Genomic DNA, 16,247 nt, shown 5'->3' on the forward strand with positions numbered 1-16,247 from the left:
TAGTTTATAGAATCAAATAATCATGAAAATGTCACGGAAAATCAAGGCTCCTATGTCTGAAACTGAATTAGCTTCTGGTTTAGCAATTCTATCCCCCCCAGAGCTCAGAAGTTATATTGTGTATGTTTATGCAGATAAATTTGGATGTATAATTAGATGTTTCGACTCTTCATTTGCACATAGAAGGGCTTTCCTACTGGCTACTGAAAAAAAACATTTATGCATGAATTTTAAGAAACAAAATTGAAATGAGCTGACAGCGGTTGTGGAATCTCTGTCCTTGGAGATATTGCAACCTTGACTGGACACGGCTTTTACCAGCCTGCTCTGAGTGGTGCTGCTGTGAGCAGAAGCCTGGAGTAGAGACCTTGGGAAATATCCACCAAACTACGTGATTCTGTGACTCTCATATTATGGCCTTAAACAATAAAAATCTGTGCAGTGTCGGAGAAGGGCAAGATCACAAAGTAAGCTGACATCTGAACCCAACTTCCATATTCTTCCTGTGAGTGGAAAATCTTTTTCTGCTGTTGCTTAACATCAGTTTCCTAAAACATCATGAGCTTCATAGCTCCTGATACCAGGAAATGTTTTACAGTGCCATATCAACCTTGTGCCACCCAGGACAGTCAGAATGAACATTACTGTCCTTGGTAAAATTAGGGTAGCAGGTTAACTGAGTCAAATTATGCCAGACAGTGTTAGAGACAAATACTCTGATCCTGAGCTTGTATGTCCCTCCTTCACAGCCACCTCCAGGCCTTCCCACCACCCACTGAATTAACCATAAATCTCTGCAGGCTCTGGAAGAGCAGCCTCCCTGTGAGCTCTTTACCAGTTGATCCATTTGCAGGACATGTCAAGGAGGTGTTACTGACCTGTTGGGAAGTAGCACAGGGGAAAGGGACCTGGGGGTCCTGGCAGACAGCAGGATGACCATGAGCCAGCAATGCGCTCTCAGGGACAAGAAGGCCAATGGCATCATGGGGTGTATCAGAAGGGCTGTGGTGAGTAGGTCGAGAGAGGTTCTCCTTCCCCTCTACTCTGCCCTGGTGAGACTGCATCTGGAATATTGCGTTCAATTCTAGGCCCCTCAGTTCAAGAAGGACAGGGAGTTGCTTGAAAGAGTCCAGCGCAGAGCCACAAAGATGACTGAGGGAGTGGAGCACCTCCCTTATGAGGAGCAGCGGAGGGAGCTGGGTCTCTTTATCTTGGAGAAGAGGAGACTGAGGGGTGACCTCATTAGTGTTCATAAATTTGTAAAGGGCGAGTGTCAGGAGGAAGGAGCCAGGCTCTTCTCTCTCATGTCCAATGACAGGACAAGGGGCAATGGGAGCAAGCTGGAGCATAGGAGGTTCAACCTGAACATAAGGAAAAACTTTTTTACTGTGAGAGTTACAGAGCCCTGGACCAGGCTGCCCAGAGAGGTTGTGGAGTCTCCTTCTCTGGAGACATTCAAAACCCGCCTGGACGCGTTCCTGTGTGACCTGGTCTGGGTGATGCTGCTCTGGCAGGGGTTGGACTGGATGATCTTTCGAGGTCCAGTATTCTGTGACTCTGAACGACAGTCTCTGGAGGAGGGGCCAAAGTTCCTGACACTCAGCTGACATTCACCCTGCCTAAAATGAGGAATTCACAATGTCAATACCTACACCTGAGGCAGTCCCTCCAAAATCCCTTCCCAGTTAATGGGAAGTGCAAACTTCCAGGGCCCAACCAAAAGGGAGCTGAGACAAAGTGGCTCAGACAACGTGAACTCTGGTAAATGCGACCGCAGCCCAAATCCTTGTGCTATGAAATACTACAGGTACCTGCCTTTAAAACAGGAAAATATTCTAAGCAAGTGAAACGAAAAGAAAGCGAAGAATTAATTAACTAAATAGAGGTGATTAAAGTAAATAAAGGAAACAATTATCATATCAAAATAGAAGACAAGAAAGATGATTAAATGAGTTTTCAAAAGACCCATGAGAAACTCATGAAAGACATAATATGCATTTACCTGGTTTTTATTCTTTTATGAATTCATTTTCATTTTTATTCACTACCATCTGATAATTGCAAGAAACAGTTACTTTAACCATGGGCAATTTAAACCATTTTAATTTTTTTTCCAGGGCCAAGAGACAAAAGAACCTATTTATTGCCTGAGGGGATTTTTACTAAAATGAAAGCTTAATCTTTCATGTTTTTTTTAAGCAAAGGCTTTTAAAAAATCATTTCTAACAATGCTGTAGGGAGAGACTTCCATGGGTATGCAAAATTGAAATTATAAATTTACAATTAGAAAAAAATTAATAGTTTAGGGGATTGCATTGTCTCTGTTCTTTCTGAATGAATACTGTTTCAAGCTGAAGAGAAAGTATTTAGCACATGGAGGAGAATGAGTGTCCTTACTCTTGCGGTCAAAGCTACTTAGTAAGAACGTAGCAGAGAAAGATCATTGGAGGTTAATTTGTTTGGAAATACGTGATGGCGTGAACCTTGAAGAAGGATTCATACAGACTGATCAGTCACTCCTAGATGCTGAATGTTTTTCTCTTGGTTTTGAATATACTGTCATTAGATGCCAGCAGCAAAACTTGACATCCTCAAATATCAGATGCTCTGTTGGTTCCTTACTTCCTGACCTGTTTTTCTGCTTTGCCAATCCAAGTCGATCTCACTGCCACCCCTCTGTGATAGTTTGATGCGCTGAAGGTTGCTAAATCTTATCTATTTAAAATAAAGCAGTAAGATGAATTTCAACTGAAGTAACCAACTTTTGGGGCTCATATGACACACGGCTATAAAGTACAGAACGAGAGCTCTTGGTCAAAGATTGATTCAGAAGAGATCTTCAGGAGAGATATAGTTATATATGGGTAGAAACATGGAGATGATTTATATGGTTGCTGTGGTTTAAGGCATATTGAAGTACATGCTCATGCCAACTCCTGTTTCGTGCAGTATTTTGGCTTTAACAGCACCAAGAAAAGGATTAAATTTAAACATGAACCTTTGCACTCTCCTAAATTTGGACAGTTTTCTGAACTGAGAAATATTAATTCAATGCATTATCTGGAGAGAGACAAACATTTCTTCCTGGGCTTAGTGCACAGAAATCAGACAAAATAGTTTACACTTATGCAACACAACAAACTGAAGCATTCTATTAAAAGAAAACTAGACCAAAAAAATACCCTCAAGGCCTTCAAATATCCACACATTGAAAGGCAGATTTAAATGTTTTCTGCCAACATATTTCAAGTTTTAATGGAAATACTTTGAGCTACTATGAAAAGCTTTATCGACCTAAATTCATTATCCACAGAGCAGAGAAGAATCACTGAAGATATTATTCAGGTTTACAAAATATTTAATAGGGTGGAGAATGTGGAACCGGATAAGAAAGGTTAAACTGAAGGACATTTCAGCAAGGCAAGATTTTAGGTTGGTTGTGCAACATAAACAGGACAATGGATATTAGATACAGACTTTCTCTTTGACCCACCAAGCTGTCTAACATCCAAAACACTTGTGTACAGCTACTATCTACAAGACTTTCAGAAGCAATTGTCTTTGTGTGAACACACTATTTCAAAGGCTTAATGTCCAGAATTTTTTGAGAATAACACATCTTCAATGTGTTAGCCAATATCATTAATCTCTCTAAAAGAACCTTGATATCTGCTCTATAACACCACCCTAAGGAATACTAAGCTCTCATTATCCCAAAGAAGTATCTGCTCAGCCCAGCTGAAGCACCTTCCTAACCACGTGCCTCTGCAGACTTGGGTACCAGTTGAAAGCACCTTTGGGGTGCTTAAGGAGCCTCCAGACCAGGTAAAAAGAGGGAACAGCAAGTCAGCCAAGGCTGGGTAAGAAGATGGTGTTGAAGCAGGAGAGAGAAAATTGTGGACTTTAAGATGACTCTGAGTCCTGTGCTAACATGGCAAGAGAAAGAGCAAGACAGAAACACGCTGCTGCCTGAGGTCCTGGTGCCACTGCCCTGCAGAGCATCAATGACAAGGAAAGTTCATTTGTAGCTCCTCTGCATTGCGTTCCAGAACTTTGGGCTGTCCCAAGAAGTCCTGCGAGGACAGCTGGAGAAATGCTGAGCACGCTTTGGGAGACCAGGCTGCTCAGACATTTAACAGCAGAGATATTACAGAGCAAGTGTGAAATGCAACATTTCCACTGCTATAAATGAGTGACATTTAGACAGGGGCAGCACAGAAGCACTGCCACTGACGTGAGCCTTTCGCAAAGCGTTAAGTCCCAGCTCTAGGATGGAGGGAAGAGAATGCTCAGCTTTAAAAAAACATATCAGCAAACCAAAATGATTTTCACCCAACCTGCTTCTCAGAGCTGCTGGGAATGAATAGTATTTTTAGGTCGAGATGAGACTCACACCAGAAACAGGAAAATGCTGTACAAACTTTGTATTTAGCCAAGCTGCCTTCCATTTAACCTCTCCCCCAAACAAACAATAAAACCATAATATAACAGGAAGCGTTGGCCAGCTTTAACACCCAGCACCACGCTCAGTCCCAGCTCTATTGTGCAGTGAAGACTGTTTTCCTTACTGATGAGCTCAAACCGTCTGCCATGAATTACTTTTGCATGGGAAATAAATACACACTTAAACAAGATTAAACACAAATGTTCTTTAGTGGTGTCTAAAATAATACAAATGTTTTCTAGAACTGCAATAAACACACTTCATGATGCAAATAATTACACCCTGCAGTCTTTATGTAAAGATAAGTGGCCAGATTCTTGACTTGGCTCCATCACTGTAAATCCAGAGTAACTACACTGAACCAACATTTCTCTCCGTGGATTCAGGAGATGCTGAAGTGTTACTGAATGCTGGATTTGCCCTGATCTCTCTAGCATTTTGCAGACATGGGCTGTGAATGGCTGAGAGTCTACATGGTGGTCATGGAGGCACCATCACAACTTATCCTGCCCCTTATTTCCCCATAAATCTGCCTTCTGCTCAGTCAGATTCTGGCTGTGTATTCTTTGTGCATCTGATATTACTTCTGTAACTGTATTTTCAGTTAAGACCAGAAGAAAGATCAACTGAGGCTACAGCAAGAAAAAGAGAAGGTAAAAAAGAGAGGACTTCACAAAAATTCATGATGAGTGAAGGCAATATGTGCTTGATGTACTGGGAATCAAAGATCAGTCTCTCGGGGATTAAAAAAGAACCACCTCGGTTGATCTTTCTGCAAGATTTGAAGTTTTGACTCATGTTCTGAATTCTTTCTGAAAAGTATAATTTAGCTTAAGTTTTCTCCATGCAATTGCAATTTTCGTGTATAGTTTTCTAAGATGGGTCCATTAGCCTTTAATGGCCCCTGAAATGAGTCTGGAAAGGCGAACATGCCCACATTGGACCACTTGAAAAACCCGTTATTTGCTCAAAACTGTATTTGGCTACTGAAAGGGTCTTCAGAATTTATATGAGCACAGAACTTAGACACAAGCTGGAATCACTGTTTTAACTATAATTTTCCCATTTATTCTCATTTGAAAGCAAGGGCTCTGCTCTTACCAGGACTCGTGAGGGCTCCCAGAGCACCAGTCGTTGTGGAGAGAGGATTTGCATTGGTGGTGGTAGCTGAGGTTTGGGCGGCGGCTGCTGCGGCTGCTAAAGTTGCCAAATTCTGTAACTGTAAAGCGTTCATGCCTGCGTGGAGAAGAAAAAGGGTTAATTAAAGTGTGTAACCATAAAAAAACTAAGCTATTTTCAATGTACATGGAGCTTGGGATGTACCTTGCTAGGAGATTAAATTCTCCATTTCACTCCCAAGACATCAATAAACTGGGAACCACCTCTTACAGTCCCCAAATAGCATCTCTCACCCCTCTATCTTGGAGTACAGAGAATACAGCAAAAGCACCAACCTATAGTTCACGAAAATTAAACCTGGTTTGTGCCTCTTCTATAAGGGAAGTGTAGAATTAAAAGTCATTTAAACTCTGCGTGAAGCCCAGGCGCAATACTATTTCCTGACACAACAGGGGGTGTAAAGAAGATAACTAACGTTTAAAACACATTCAGGACAGGGTCATATAATTGGGATGAATAAAATTTGTTTCCCGTGTCTCCTCTGAATGTATCCACTAAGGTTACACTGTGCAGTAGCCAGTAATTGCGCTGATTTTCCTTTTGATGGTTCATTTCTAAAAACACATACGAACTAAGAACATCAAATTAGTATCAGTCTGATCACAGCACCATCACTGAGGTAGGCACTTTCAGGCCATAAGCTCCGGATTATGTTATCAAGTCTACTCAGTCACCTGCCACTTCATTATTTTAGAAGATGTGGGAGAGATATACCTGCATTTCAATGAGGACCTTCAAGAAATGGATGCATTTAAATAGCAAAGGCTTTAATGTAGACGGCGAGTAAAAAAAGGACAAATAATAAAAAGAATTATGTGAAATGGAAAAATAAGATGATTGAGGAACTGCAAATGGCATTCATTTGACTTAAATCAGAGACAGAAGTTTGTCTCTCCAGAGGCCTTCAAAAGTACCTCCCTTTACCTTGGACTGGACAAAGTACTTAGGCACTTACTGTAAGGCTAACTGCTTCAGTAAGAGACTAAAATGCAGATACAAGGTAGGTGCTAGCATTAACCAGACTGGATCCTTCTCAGGATCCTCTGAATGAGATCCAGCTGTCCACAGGAGCGATGTTCAGACTGGGTGTCTACATACAGGTGTGAGAGAGATTGTTTGGATGGCAGTGAGAGATGATCCTTTTCGGTTTGGACACCTGAGGGAGATCTGTGGATGTTGCTTGAGCCCTCAATATGTTAAAGGCATAAGAAATTTTAGCTGGCTAAAGTAGGCCTTTGTCTTAGCACTAGAGCTAAAAGATCACTTTGACCTCTACAAAGTGAGAATAATGGACCACGGAGGGATATGTGTATACAGGTGTTCAGGACGGGTATAAGAAGAATAGGCCATGGTGGGATATGTGTATACAGGTGCTTAAGACGGGTATACGAAGAATGGGCCATAACTTTTCTTTTCTCTCTATGTCAAAAATCATATGGGGGTAGTTCAATGTCTTATGTGGGGTGATAACGGGGAACCAATCAGGGTAAGGGGAGTAGTAAAAGGTGGTCATCTTATGCATGCTCATATGATTCTGCTATTGTTAGAAAATGTATAAATAGTCTGTGAAATTGTATGGGCGTTGGAACACACCTTTGAGGGGCTACCCTCTGTGTTCCCCAGCGCTGCAAATAAAGAAGTGCCTGCTTATCTGCAACTGCGTAGATAAGTTTTTCTCATCGTGATTGCGACCTTGTCAACAAATAGAGTTGACAAAGTGTCTAAAACCAAAATACTATGAGTTTTGTTATATTCTTGTGGCCCTGATAATATAAGCACACACAAAAAGTTAAAGGGTAGAAAGAGTAATACCTGGGAACACCCAGCGAAGAGCTTGTATGTCTGTACATTTGTTCATTTTTGTCTGAATGTTAGTTTGTGTAACTCATATATTAGATCTCCCTGCACACTTTGTTTTCAAACCAGGGCAATTTAATAACAACTTGGAAAAGATGAAAAAAAAAAAGAGGGTAAACATAATACTTTGTAAGTATGTTTGAGGGAAAAAAATGCAATGAAGGAGAGGTATTTTCTAGGAATTGAGAACTCCCGCAATAATGGAGAGTGACATTACTTTCCAATGCGTATGTTGGTGACTGAGGTTGGAACAATCAATGAGCCCCCTAAAGAGGTATTCTTACTGTACTGACATTAGGAACTGTGAGGTGAACCTTGATATAAGCACCTATTTGTGAATAAACCCCCCAATTTAAATACAGCATGTTCCAGCAGGGAGGTCAGGTCTCATGTGAGCACCTGGCTTGGCTGAGGTTCCAACTTCTGTACCTCAGTCAATGCCCAAATTCAGCTCAAATGTCGGTGCTTTTGAAAAATAAGACATAATGACAATGTTAGGAGTAGGATTTTAGTTAAGCTTCACCACTTTGTAGTCTGAAATATGCACAACACATTTAGAAGAATTATGTGTCCAAAAAAGTTCTTACAGGTTTGTTTTGGAGACTAATAACCACCTTAAAAATAAAGCTTTTCTCAAGCCCTACCAACCCAAACTATCTTGCAAGGCATAATAAAGCTATCCTAGTCAGAAGGCGTTATTAACCTAGAAAATGAGGTGTAACTACTGAACAAATTGATCACAGGTCATTGTTGCAATTTGGTCAGTCTTCTAAACCAGCTCTCACAAAGCTAAAGTGCTTAAAATACAAAGACAACTCTGAAATGGCAAAACTGTACCTTAATTACACAGACATTTAATAAATACTAAAGAATTAGATATTTGATACCCAAATGAATAGAATAAAACTGCTTAAAATAGCTCAAAATAATGAATAAAGTCATCTTCTAAAGCAGGAAAACTTGACTGAACATTCTAAAAAACTTTTATTTTTACTATCAGTCTAAAACTAAGTTTTGGAAGCATCATATTAACCAATAAATTACTGAAACCAGAGGTGGGAAGGAAATTAATAACAGTTTTCAAATCCCATCTCTGGTTAAACTTGAGAACTTTTCAGTCAAAAAGGACAATTCATTTAGAAATTCAGATATGCAAGCATCGTTTTAATTCATTTCTTTAATTACTTAGTTGACCTACTTGCTTGCCTTGGGTATAATTTTTTTCATTAAAAAATCCTCTTTCTTTGATAGTAAGATTCTGCAGATTACCTCAAACAAGATTTTAGGGATGGAGAAGACTTAAGCTGAGGTCCAGCTCTTCACAAACAGAGAGAGATATGAGACATGGAGACCGTTTTCATCCTGGATTGATCTTCAGTCCTCAATCCTTCCTCTTTCATAAGAAATACAAGAAATTCAGCAAAGAACGTCCAGCAAACATTGCTGGCTTTCACCAAGGCCATATTTTGTGCCATTTTGTAACAGAGATTTGGGAAAGCAGTGAGTTGCTCTCCACCATGGCAGCATGGTTTTCTATCACTCACTGGTTTGTTATTCATCAGCAGGATCAGTCATAATCAGCTTATATTTCTTCTGTGGGGAGGTTTCCACTTTGGACTATTAAACAGCACACATGGTTGGATCTACTCTGCTCTGGTGAGACCCCACCTGCAGTGCTGCATCCAGATCTGGGGCCCCCAGCATAAGAAAGACACGGAGCTGTTGGAGCGGGTCCAGAGGAGGCCACGAAGATGCTCAGGGGCTGGAGCACCTCTGCTATGAAGACAGGCTGGGAGAGCTGGGGTTGTTCAGCCTGGAGATGAGAAGGCTCCAGCGAGACCTTATTGCAGCCTTCCAGTTCCTGAAGGGGTCCTACAGGAAAGCTGCAGAGGGACTGTTTAAAAGGGCAGTGGCAATAGAACAAGGGAGGATGGTTTTAAACTGGAAGAGGGTAGATTTAGATTAGACATTAGGAAGAAGTTCTTCACTGTGAGGGTGGTGAGACACTGGCCCAGGTTGCCCAGGGAAGCTGTGGATGCCCCCTCCCTGGCAGTGTTCAAGGCCAGGTTGGACGGGGCTTTGAGCAACCTGGGCTGGTGGGAGGTGACCCTGCCCATGGCAGGGGTTGGACTGGATGAGCTTTAAGGTCCCTTCCAACCCAAACCATTCTGTGATTCTATGAAATAATACTGAAGAAATACAGAACGGTATCAGAGGAGTCATCAATGGTATCAGGAATGCAAAATAGCTTCACTCAGATGAAATGCTTCTGGAAAACGTATGGACTTTTCTCCAAACCTCAGTTTAGAGGATTTTGACGCAACTTGATACTGTTTTTTCTATTATTTTATGAGTTCGGCTTTGCCCGTGCATGTGAAGCTGCAGAAAGGTATAACCATAGCGGGCTGTGAAGCTGGAAGGCAGCACACGTGTACTGCGCAGCGCTCCAGGAAATGTACAGCAGGCAAGACAAGGCAGCAGCACAAACAACTGCTCTCTGGGCTTGCAGACCATGGTTGAGGATGCAAAACACCAGCACTGCCTCATCCCACAGAAACTTTATTTTAATAGTGGGACATTTTCTGTGGAAGCACAAGAGGAACCCATCAACTTGACGAAAGAGTTTCAATGCCAAAAAAAAACCGACTAGGAAACAAGAGCTAGGCAGTGACGAAGTCGTCTCCCCACCCAGTCTGTGTTACTGTAGAGGTGACTAAAAGACACTGGCCACAAACCAGCGCTGCAGATGTTATAGGGTGTTAGCTTCAGTGCCTCCAGGGAAAAAAGACTGCTTGCAATTAAGAGAAGGACAGCAAAGAGCCCCGTTGAATTAAGCACCTGAACGTCACTGTCACCAAAGGCTCATGGCACACACTATCATCCAGCAAGGTCTAGAGCTCCTTGTGTCAACAGGTTTATCGCTTAATATTCATCCTTTTTAGGATCCCCTGTCTGCTCAAACATATAAAACCTAAGTCCTGTAATTGCTGTTTCACATTCCCCAGGCATTTTACCATCTCTGCTCCCTCTTTATTGGTTTCTCCCATCAACATGTCAAGTGCGTCAACATCCCGCTTGCCAGGACAAACATGGAGGAGGGAAACCAAATGCTCTCAAGTCCCAGACCCAAAAAGTACTTTGCCTTCAAATGGGGATTTTCGGTTCAATTGAACTTCAGCCAAGGTATAGTTCTGCGGGACTAATCTGCGCTCTCATTCTCTCTCCTTTCACACCCTGTCTTCACACATTTCACATCCTATGGCTTTTTCAAAACAGCCCCAAATCCCGCAACAGAGCTGGACCGCAAATGAGCAGAGAGACCGTTTTTATTTGAAAGTGCTGCTCACTCAGCAAATGCACCTCTCTCTGAAGAAATGCAAATTGCTTAACGCTGAAGAACAGCCTCATCGGCAGAGCTGCACATGAAAAATGAAAATCCCCCTGTAGGGGGAAAAAAAAAACTTCTGGGTAAGGAATAACTCTTGATCTTCATGATGGAGACGATGTTGGGAATTAAAGGGAAATGATTAAAAACCCCATGAATCACAATACAGTTTGATTCCGTTTTTAATAACATGTATTTACCAACGTGCTATCAGCTTGGCAAATATTCAAGATTGCAAGGAAATTCAACTTTCATTTTGTTATTTGGCAGATTAAAAAACAATTAAATTATGTACAAAACAGATGCACAGTATGCCTTGCTTGAAACTTAAGATTTTTTTTAAAAATTATTTATAAGGATAGGGGCATGAAAATTTAATTTAATGTTCACCTTAGGTAATTTTGTGTCTTATTGTTCACAGCAATTACCATAAATCTACATATCAATAAGCGAGAACAGATGTCAGTTGTTACAAGTGCTTGCCAATCAGGCCTGTTAAAAAGTGACAGATGGATGGTGATAGAACATTCTCATAAGGCCTATTAGCACATTCGCAGGAAATTTTTGTAGTGCTGCACAGTCACAGATGCAGTTCTGTGAAAACACGGGGAAATTTGAGAGCACGAGATTTACATTTTACAACTTCTTGTGCTGCCTCCGACGCAAACTTTCATACAATGAAGCAATTTGCCTCGTTTCAGTCACCGCAGCTCCTCTCCTGTGATAACCGTAAATTTGGAATTACTGGGTGTTTGTACAAGAGGCAACAGAGGCATGAGCCGTTCCTGAAGACTTCTTAGGCCTCATCAGCTCTTGGGTTTCCAAAACCGTAATAAAATCGTATTAGAAAATAGTTGAGATTCGCTTGCTGAACAAATTCCTAATAAAGGAAGGAGCGGGCTACGTTTTAGTGACAATGTATGCATGGAGAATTTCAAAGCCAGTGGTGATTATCAGAGCCAAATCTGCACAGCTCATAAGCAGTTCCTGCTAACTTGACTTCCTTTTCTGTGGAAATTCTATCCTTCCTAATTATTAAGATTTATTCTTTCTGCATTAAATCCCGCACCTTATAAATCGTGAATTAAGGTAAAATTTATCCTCTCCAGGCTAAAAAGCAACTATTTGCTAACACTGATGTCAGCCATTCCAATGTTAAAAATGGAGGTAAAGGCTTCCCCGCCTGCGTCTGAAGAAGTGTGTCATTATTCCAGCAATATGCTAAGAATTAAAATAGACAGGAGACCTGAGCCCTACCTCAGTCAAACCATATATACTCCACACCTACCTTTCGAAAAGCTGCTTATCTGAACAGTGCTTATGGTACTCTGACCATTTAGTGTCTGATTTAGCAAAGCCTTTAAAACAACTTTTAAGTCCACACTTGATTCTGCCCTGGTTTTTTAAGACTACATGCTTAAATCTGACTGAAAGTTAGATCTCAGCACATTTTCAAGTTATGCATGCTCCGAACACATCCTGGCAAGAAACGTGCTTTTCTCAATTGAAAATTCCCCAGGCCTAGTGGGAAGGATCCATCTGAACTAACTTTATCCAAATAAACGCTACTCGCCCAGGGTCTTGGTGTAGTCAAAGGCAAGAGAGAGTGTGGATGATTCATCTCACACTAAAATAGACAAACTAACCCCAGCCCTTGGTGGGATGAATTGCAGCCTGTGAGTGGCTCCCTCTTCATTGACCAGATGCCTGATTTGCAGACTGCTGGGGTTCATTGGGATGATTTGCACGCACAGAGGAACCAAGGCAATAGAAAGCCCCTCTCCTTCCTTTTGTCGTTTATGGAAAGCCCAGCTGAGCTACAGATCTTGTGCCCAGTCTCAGCCCGACTCCCACATTGTCCCCTTTTACCACCTGAATGAGCACGTCTCGTAAACTGCTGAGCGTTGGTTTTCATCTCAAGGTGCCTCTCTTTTTCCTGTGAGCAGGAGCAATGCGGATTGAGAGCAGCCTCACTTGCCTCAAACTCTCCCTCTCCAAAAAAATGCTAAATGGAGTATTTTGGGTTAATTGTGTGGGTTAAATTAAGTAGGACTTTCAATGGAATTACTGTTGCAAAAGCTCAGTGGTTTTAGTCCCTGAGGTCAACATTTCCAAAACTGGCACTTATCTTTAAGAAACAGCCAATCTCCCTTGAGCTGGAAACAGTTTCTCAGCGACCTTTACTTTTAATATGATATCCTTAAAGCGGTCATAGCAGGAGAGGGCCTCCTTCAGTATGGTTCTGCTGGAATGAAGCCACCAGAGAGTCAGAGCATAGAAAGGATCCTTGGGCCAATGCAAAAGTAAAGAGCTTTTGTGCAGATGGTCCTGGCTTCCAACCGGTCCCTCCAGATCCACTGAGCCAATCCAACAACTAGAGGAAAATATTCAGAAAGCAGAACCTCGCAGAGTTTCTCTCACCCATCTGCTCCTACAGATTCTGCAACAGGAGGAAATCTGGCTGGAGTAACAGAAGAAGGGTGAAATGGATTGAACAGGGCTCAGAAAGGGCCAGAAGTTCAACCCAAAATGCAACCAAACTGTGAGAGGGTTTAGAAAGGACTGCAAAAAAACCCATACATTGGAAAAATATAAAAAGTCCCAGCTGTAGGGGGTTTAGGGATCTGAATGCCAAAGCAAGAAAAGCCAAAAGCATGCTTTCTTCTCTTGCATGACTTCAGAAAGCAAAATAGACTGTTCAATGAAATGAAGAGAGTCCCTTTGTGTCTTTTATGAGTACTGTACATATTTATATGTTCTGAATGGTCACACATACAAAAACACTTCTGTATGAGTGAATATTTACTCCTGCCAAAACATCTTACATTAATGGGCAATAGAAAATCTTCATAGATCGTATACTTTTGAACATTTCCATTTACTGCAATCACCGTAGGTAATATAAGCCCACCCTGTTTAGACTGCCTGTATAGTACTTTCCAGGTTCCTCTTGATCAGGCAGGTTGGCTTAAATAACTGCGGCTTTTAGGACTCGATCCAGTGCCAGCCAAATTCAATGCAAATGTATGAGCGACATCAATCTCCTTTGAACTAAGCCTTCCATGCAATTTGTACATATTTGAAAGAGAAATCTTTTTTGCTTGAAAGGTTGCTACTGCCTAATGTAGCTCGCATTGTCTTTTTAAAGTAAGACAATCAAATCGCATAATGTAATTCATCTACATTATTAGCCTTCCCCGAAGACAAAGTGCAGGCGAGACGCCGAGGCTTGAAAGGCATGTGAGGAAATATTGCCTTTAAATGAGCATTAGCAGGTATCAGAGGAGGGGAGGAAAAGTGAGGAAGTGCTCACTGTGAAATACAAACCCGATGATGGTGTGTACTGTATGTTTTACAAAGGACAGCAGAGTAGAGCTTGGAAAGGTAGAGTTAGCTCCTGTAATGAAGACCAGGGCATCACTCTAATACCAAAGGCAGAATTGCCAGCTCTCCCAATTTTTTTATTAGTGTCAACATATTACATTGTTTTCTTCAGCTTGGCTCTAGAATTAAAGCAATTTAATGAAGATCTCATTTTTCAATAAAAATGAGAAAACTGAAACTGGGGAACCAAGTGTGGAACCTCAAAGCTTGGAAGGCTAAATGGCAAACTGCTACTTTTTGTCTCTCAGAAGTCAATATTTCACAAGTTTTATAGGTCAGCCAGTTTCCTGATCTGCTTAGGCTTCATGCATGGTTTATGAACATAGGGCAAAGGCAATACTGAACATACAGCAGGGACTGGGCTGCTACAGCAAGAACAGCATTCACTTCTGGAGCTGGTGCTCTGTGTGTTTAATGTCTGTACATTAGTGAGCTCTTGACAAAAATCCCTATTTCTCTTTGGATTGGATCCCCAGCTCCCAGACATACAAACAAACTCCAATTCTCTTCAACCAGAAATGCCTAAACTCCCCATTCTTTTCATCAAAACCAAAGAATCCCTGCTTTTGCCACATAAAAACTATTTTAACCAGACTGAGGCATGGGAAAGGGAGTTTAAAACTTCACACTGAAGATGAGTGTCTTTGCTCTGCTAGCAAAGAATATTGCTTTGATTTATGAAATAATATCACTGAGGACTGCACGGCAAATATTTCTTCACACGTGCAGCTGGGTGTGTGCTGTGTCCCTTCTGCGCAGTACAGAGACAACATGAGATTTAGCAGTACAAATAAATACCTGCAGATCCAAAGCTCCCTAATTTTGGACAAGAGGTGGCTGTATTAGACGTCCTAATTTAGCAAGCCGTGGCTTCATCGAGACTTAAGCACAAAAGAGATGCTAGAGCCCTGACATGTACATGAGAGCGAAATTTCAACGGCTCATGTGGCTTTTGATCAAACTTTCAGAGTCTGCATTCAGCGGTAAGCTCACCCATTGACTTCAAAGGGAAAGGTTGGACCACTTAAACACAAAGTTCAAAGCACCTGCAAGGTGCAAAGACGGATCTTCTTTAGCAGCCAGTAAGTGCAATTGCATCTAGATTTTATTCCTCACCTTGAAATATTTTATTAATAGATAAACTATGCACAATTCTGAAATACTTATTAGATTCATTGAACGTATACAGCTTAGGTTACAAAACTCTGGGCCTTTAGAAACATTCAAGGATGGTTTCAGCAGGTAATACAAGATTTTGCTGCAGACCCAGGAGTATTCTCTGTTCTTTTCACGAAACATAATATACAAATCTTTAATACTAGATGCACTGTATGACATAGCACTGCATGATTCTGGAGGAGAGGACATGAACCCTCAGTCCTAATGATGAAACAGCACTTAGTTTTGGCCCTTCCATGTACAGCTGCAGCTCGGAGAGAAGTTTAGTATCACTAATTGTACTTAAAACATAGAGGTTTAAGAGTTACACGTCTGGGGAAAGAAAGAAGCAAATTTCAAACTGTTTTCATAATATGAATATAAGATAAAACCCCCATATTCTTCACGAGAGGCAGTCAGTCATTAAATTATCCCATAGATGAGTGCATTAGCAATCTAATCTGTAGTCGAGAAGGTATATCCCTCAGCTAACGATGATGTGCCACTATGATTTCTTAAGATGACTTTCTACTAGTCTTAAGGCCATACGATTTTCAGAGAATAAATCACATCCCAGAATGAGAGCCCATCCTGAAATTACTTGATCAAAATTCTTAGTTTCAACAGTTCTTGAAGAAAAAGCTGAATCTACACTAACAGCGAGAAACAAGCAACACAAAACTTCTAAGGTGCACATAACGCAATGGTTATCATATTATTTTTCCTTGGTGCCTCAATTCTTTCATTTCATAGACCTAACCAAATAAGAAAACATTAAACACAATCGCTGAGCTCAAAGCCATTTCCAAAACTGCCAAATATAAAACTGTTACCGAACCG

The 16,247-nt window shown here is 41.2% G+C and overlaps 1 protein-coding gene across 1 annotated transcript in view; it reads right to left on the bottom strand.

Annotated features, from left to right (window-relative positions):
* The window catches only part of LOC104542478 (CUGBP Elav-like family member 2), a gene marked incomplete at its 3' end in the record, with an annotated part of 60,076 nt that overhangs the window by 15,991 nt on the left and 27,838 nt on the right, over positions 1–16,247 (bottom strand). The window contains exon 6 of the mRNA XM_010186809.1: positions 5,546–5,680. Within this exon, the coding sequence (XP_010185111.1) occupies positions 5,546–5,680 (135 nt within the window). The remainder of the gene's footprint in view (positions 1–5,545; positions 5,681–16,247) is intronic.

The sequence above is a fragment of the Mesitornis unicolor genome, unplaced genomic scaffold (assembly GCF_000695765.1).
Source record: "Mesitornis unicolor isolate BGI_N332 unplaced genomic scaffold, ASM69576v1 scaffold8286, whole genome shotgun sequence".
Classification (NCBI taxonomy): domain Eukaryota; kingdom Metazoa; phylum Chordata; class Aves; order Mesitornithiformes; family Mesitornithidae; genus Mesitornis; species Mesitornis unicolor.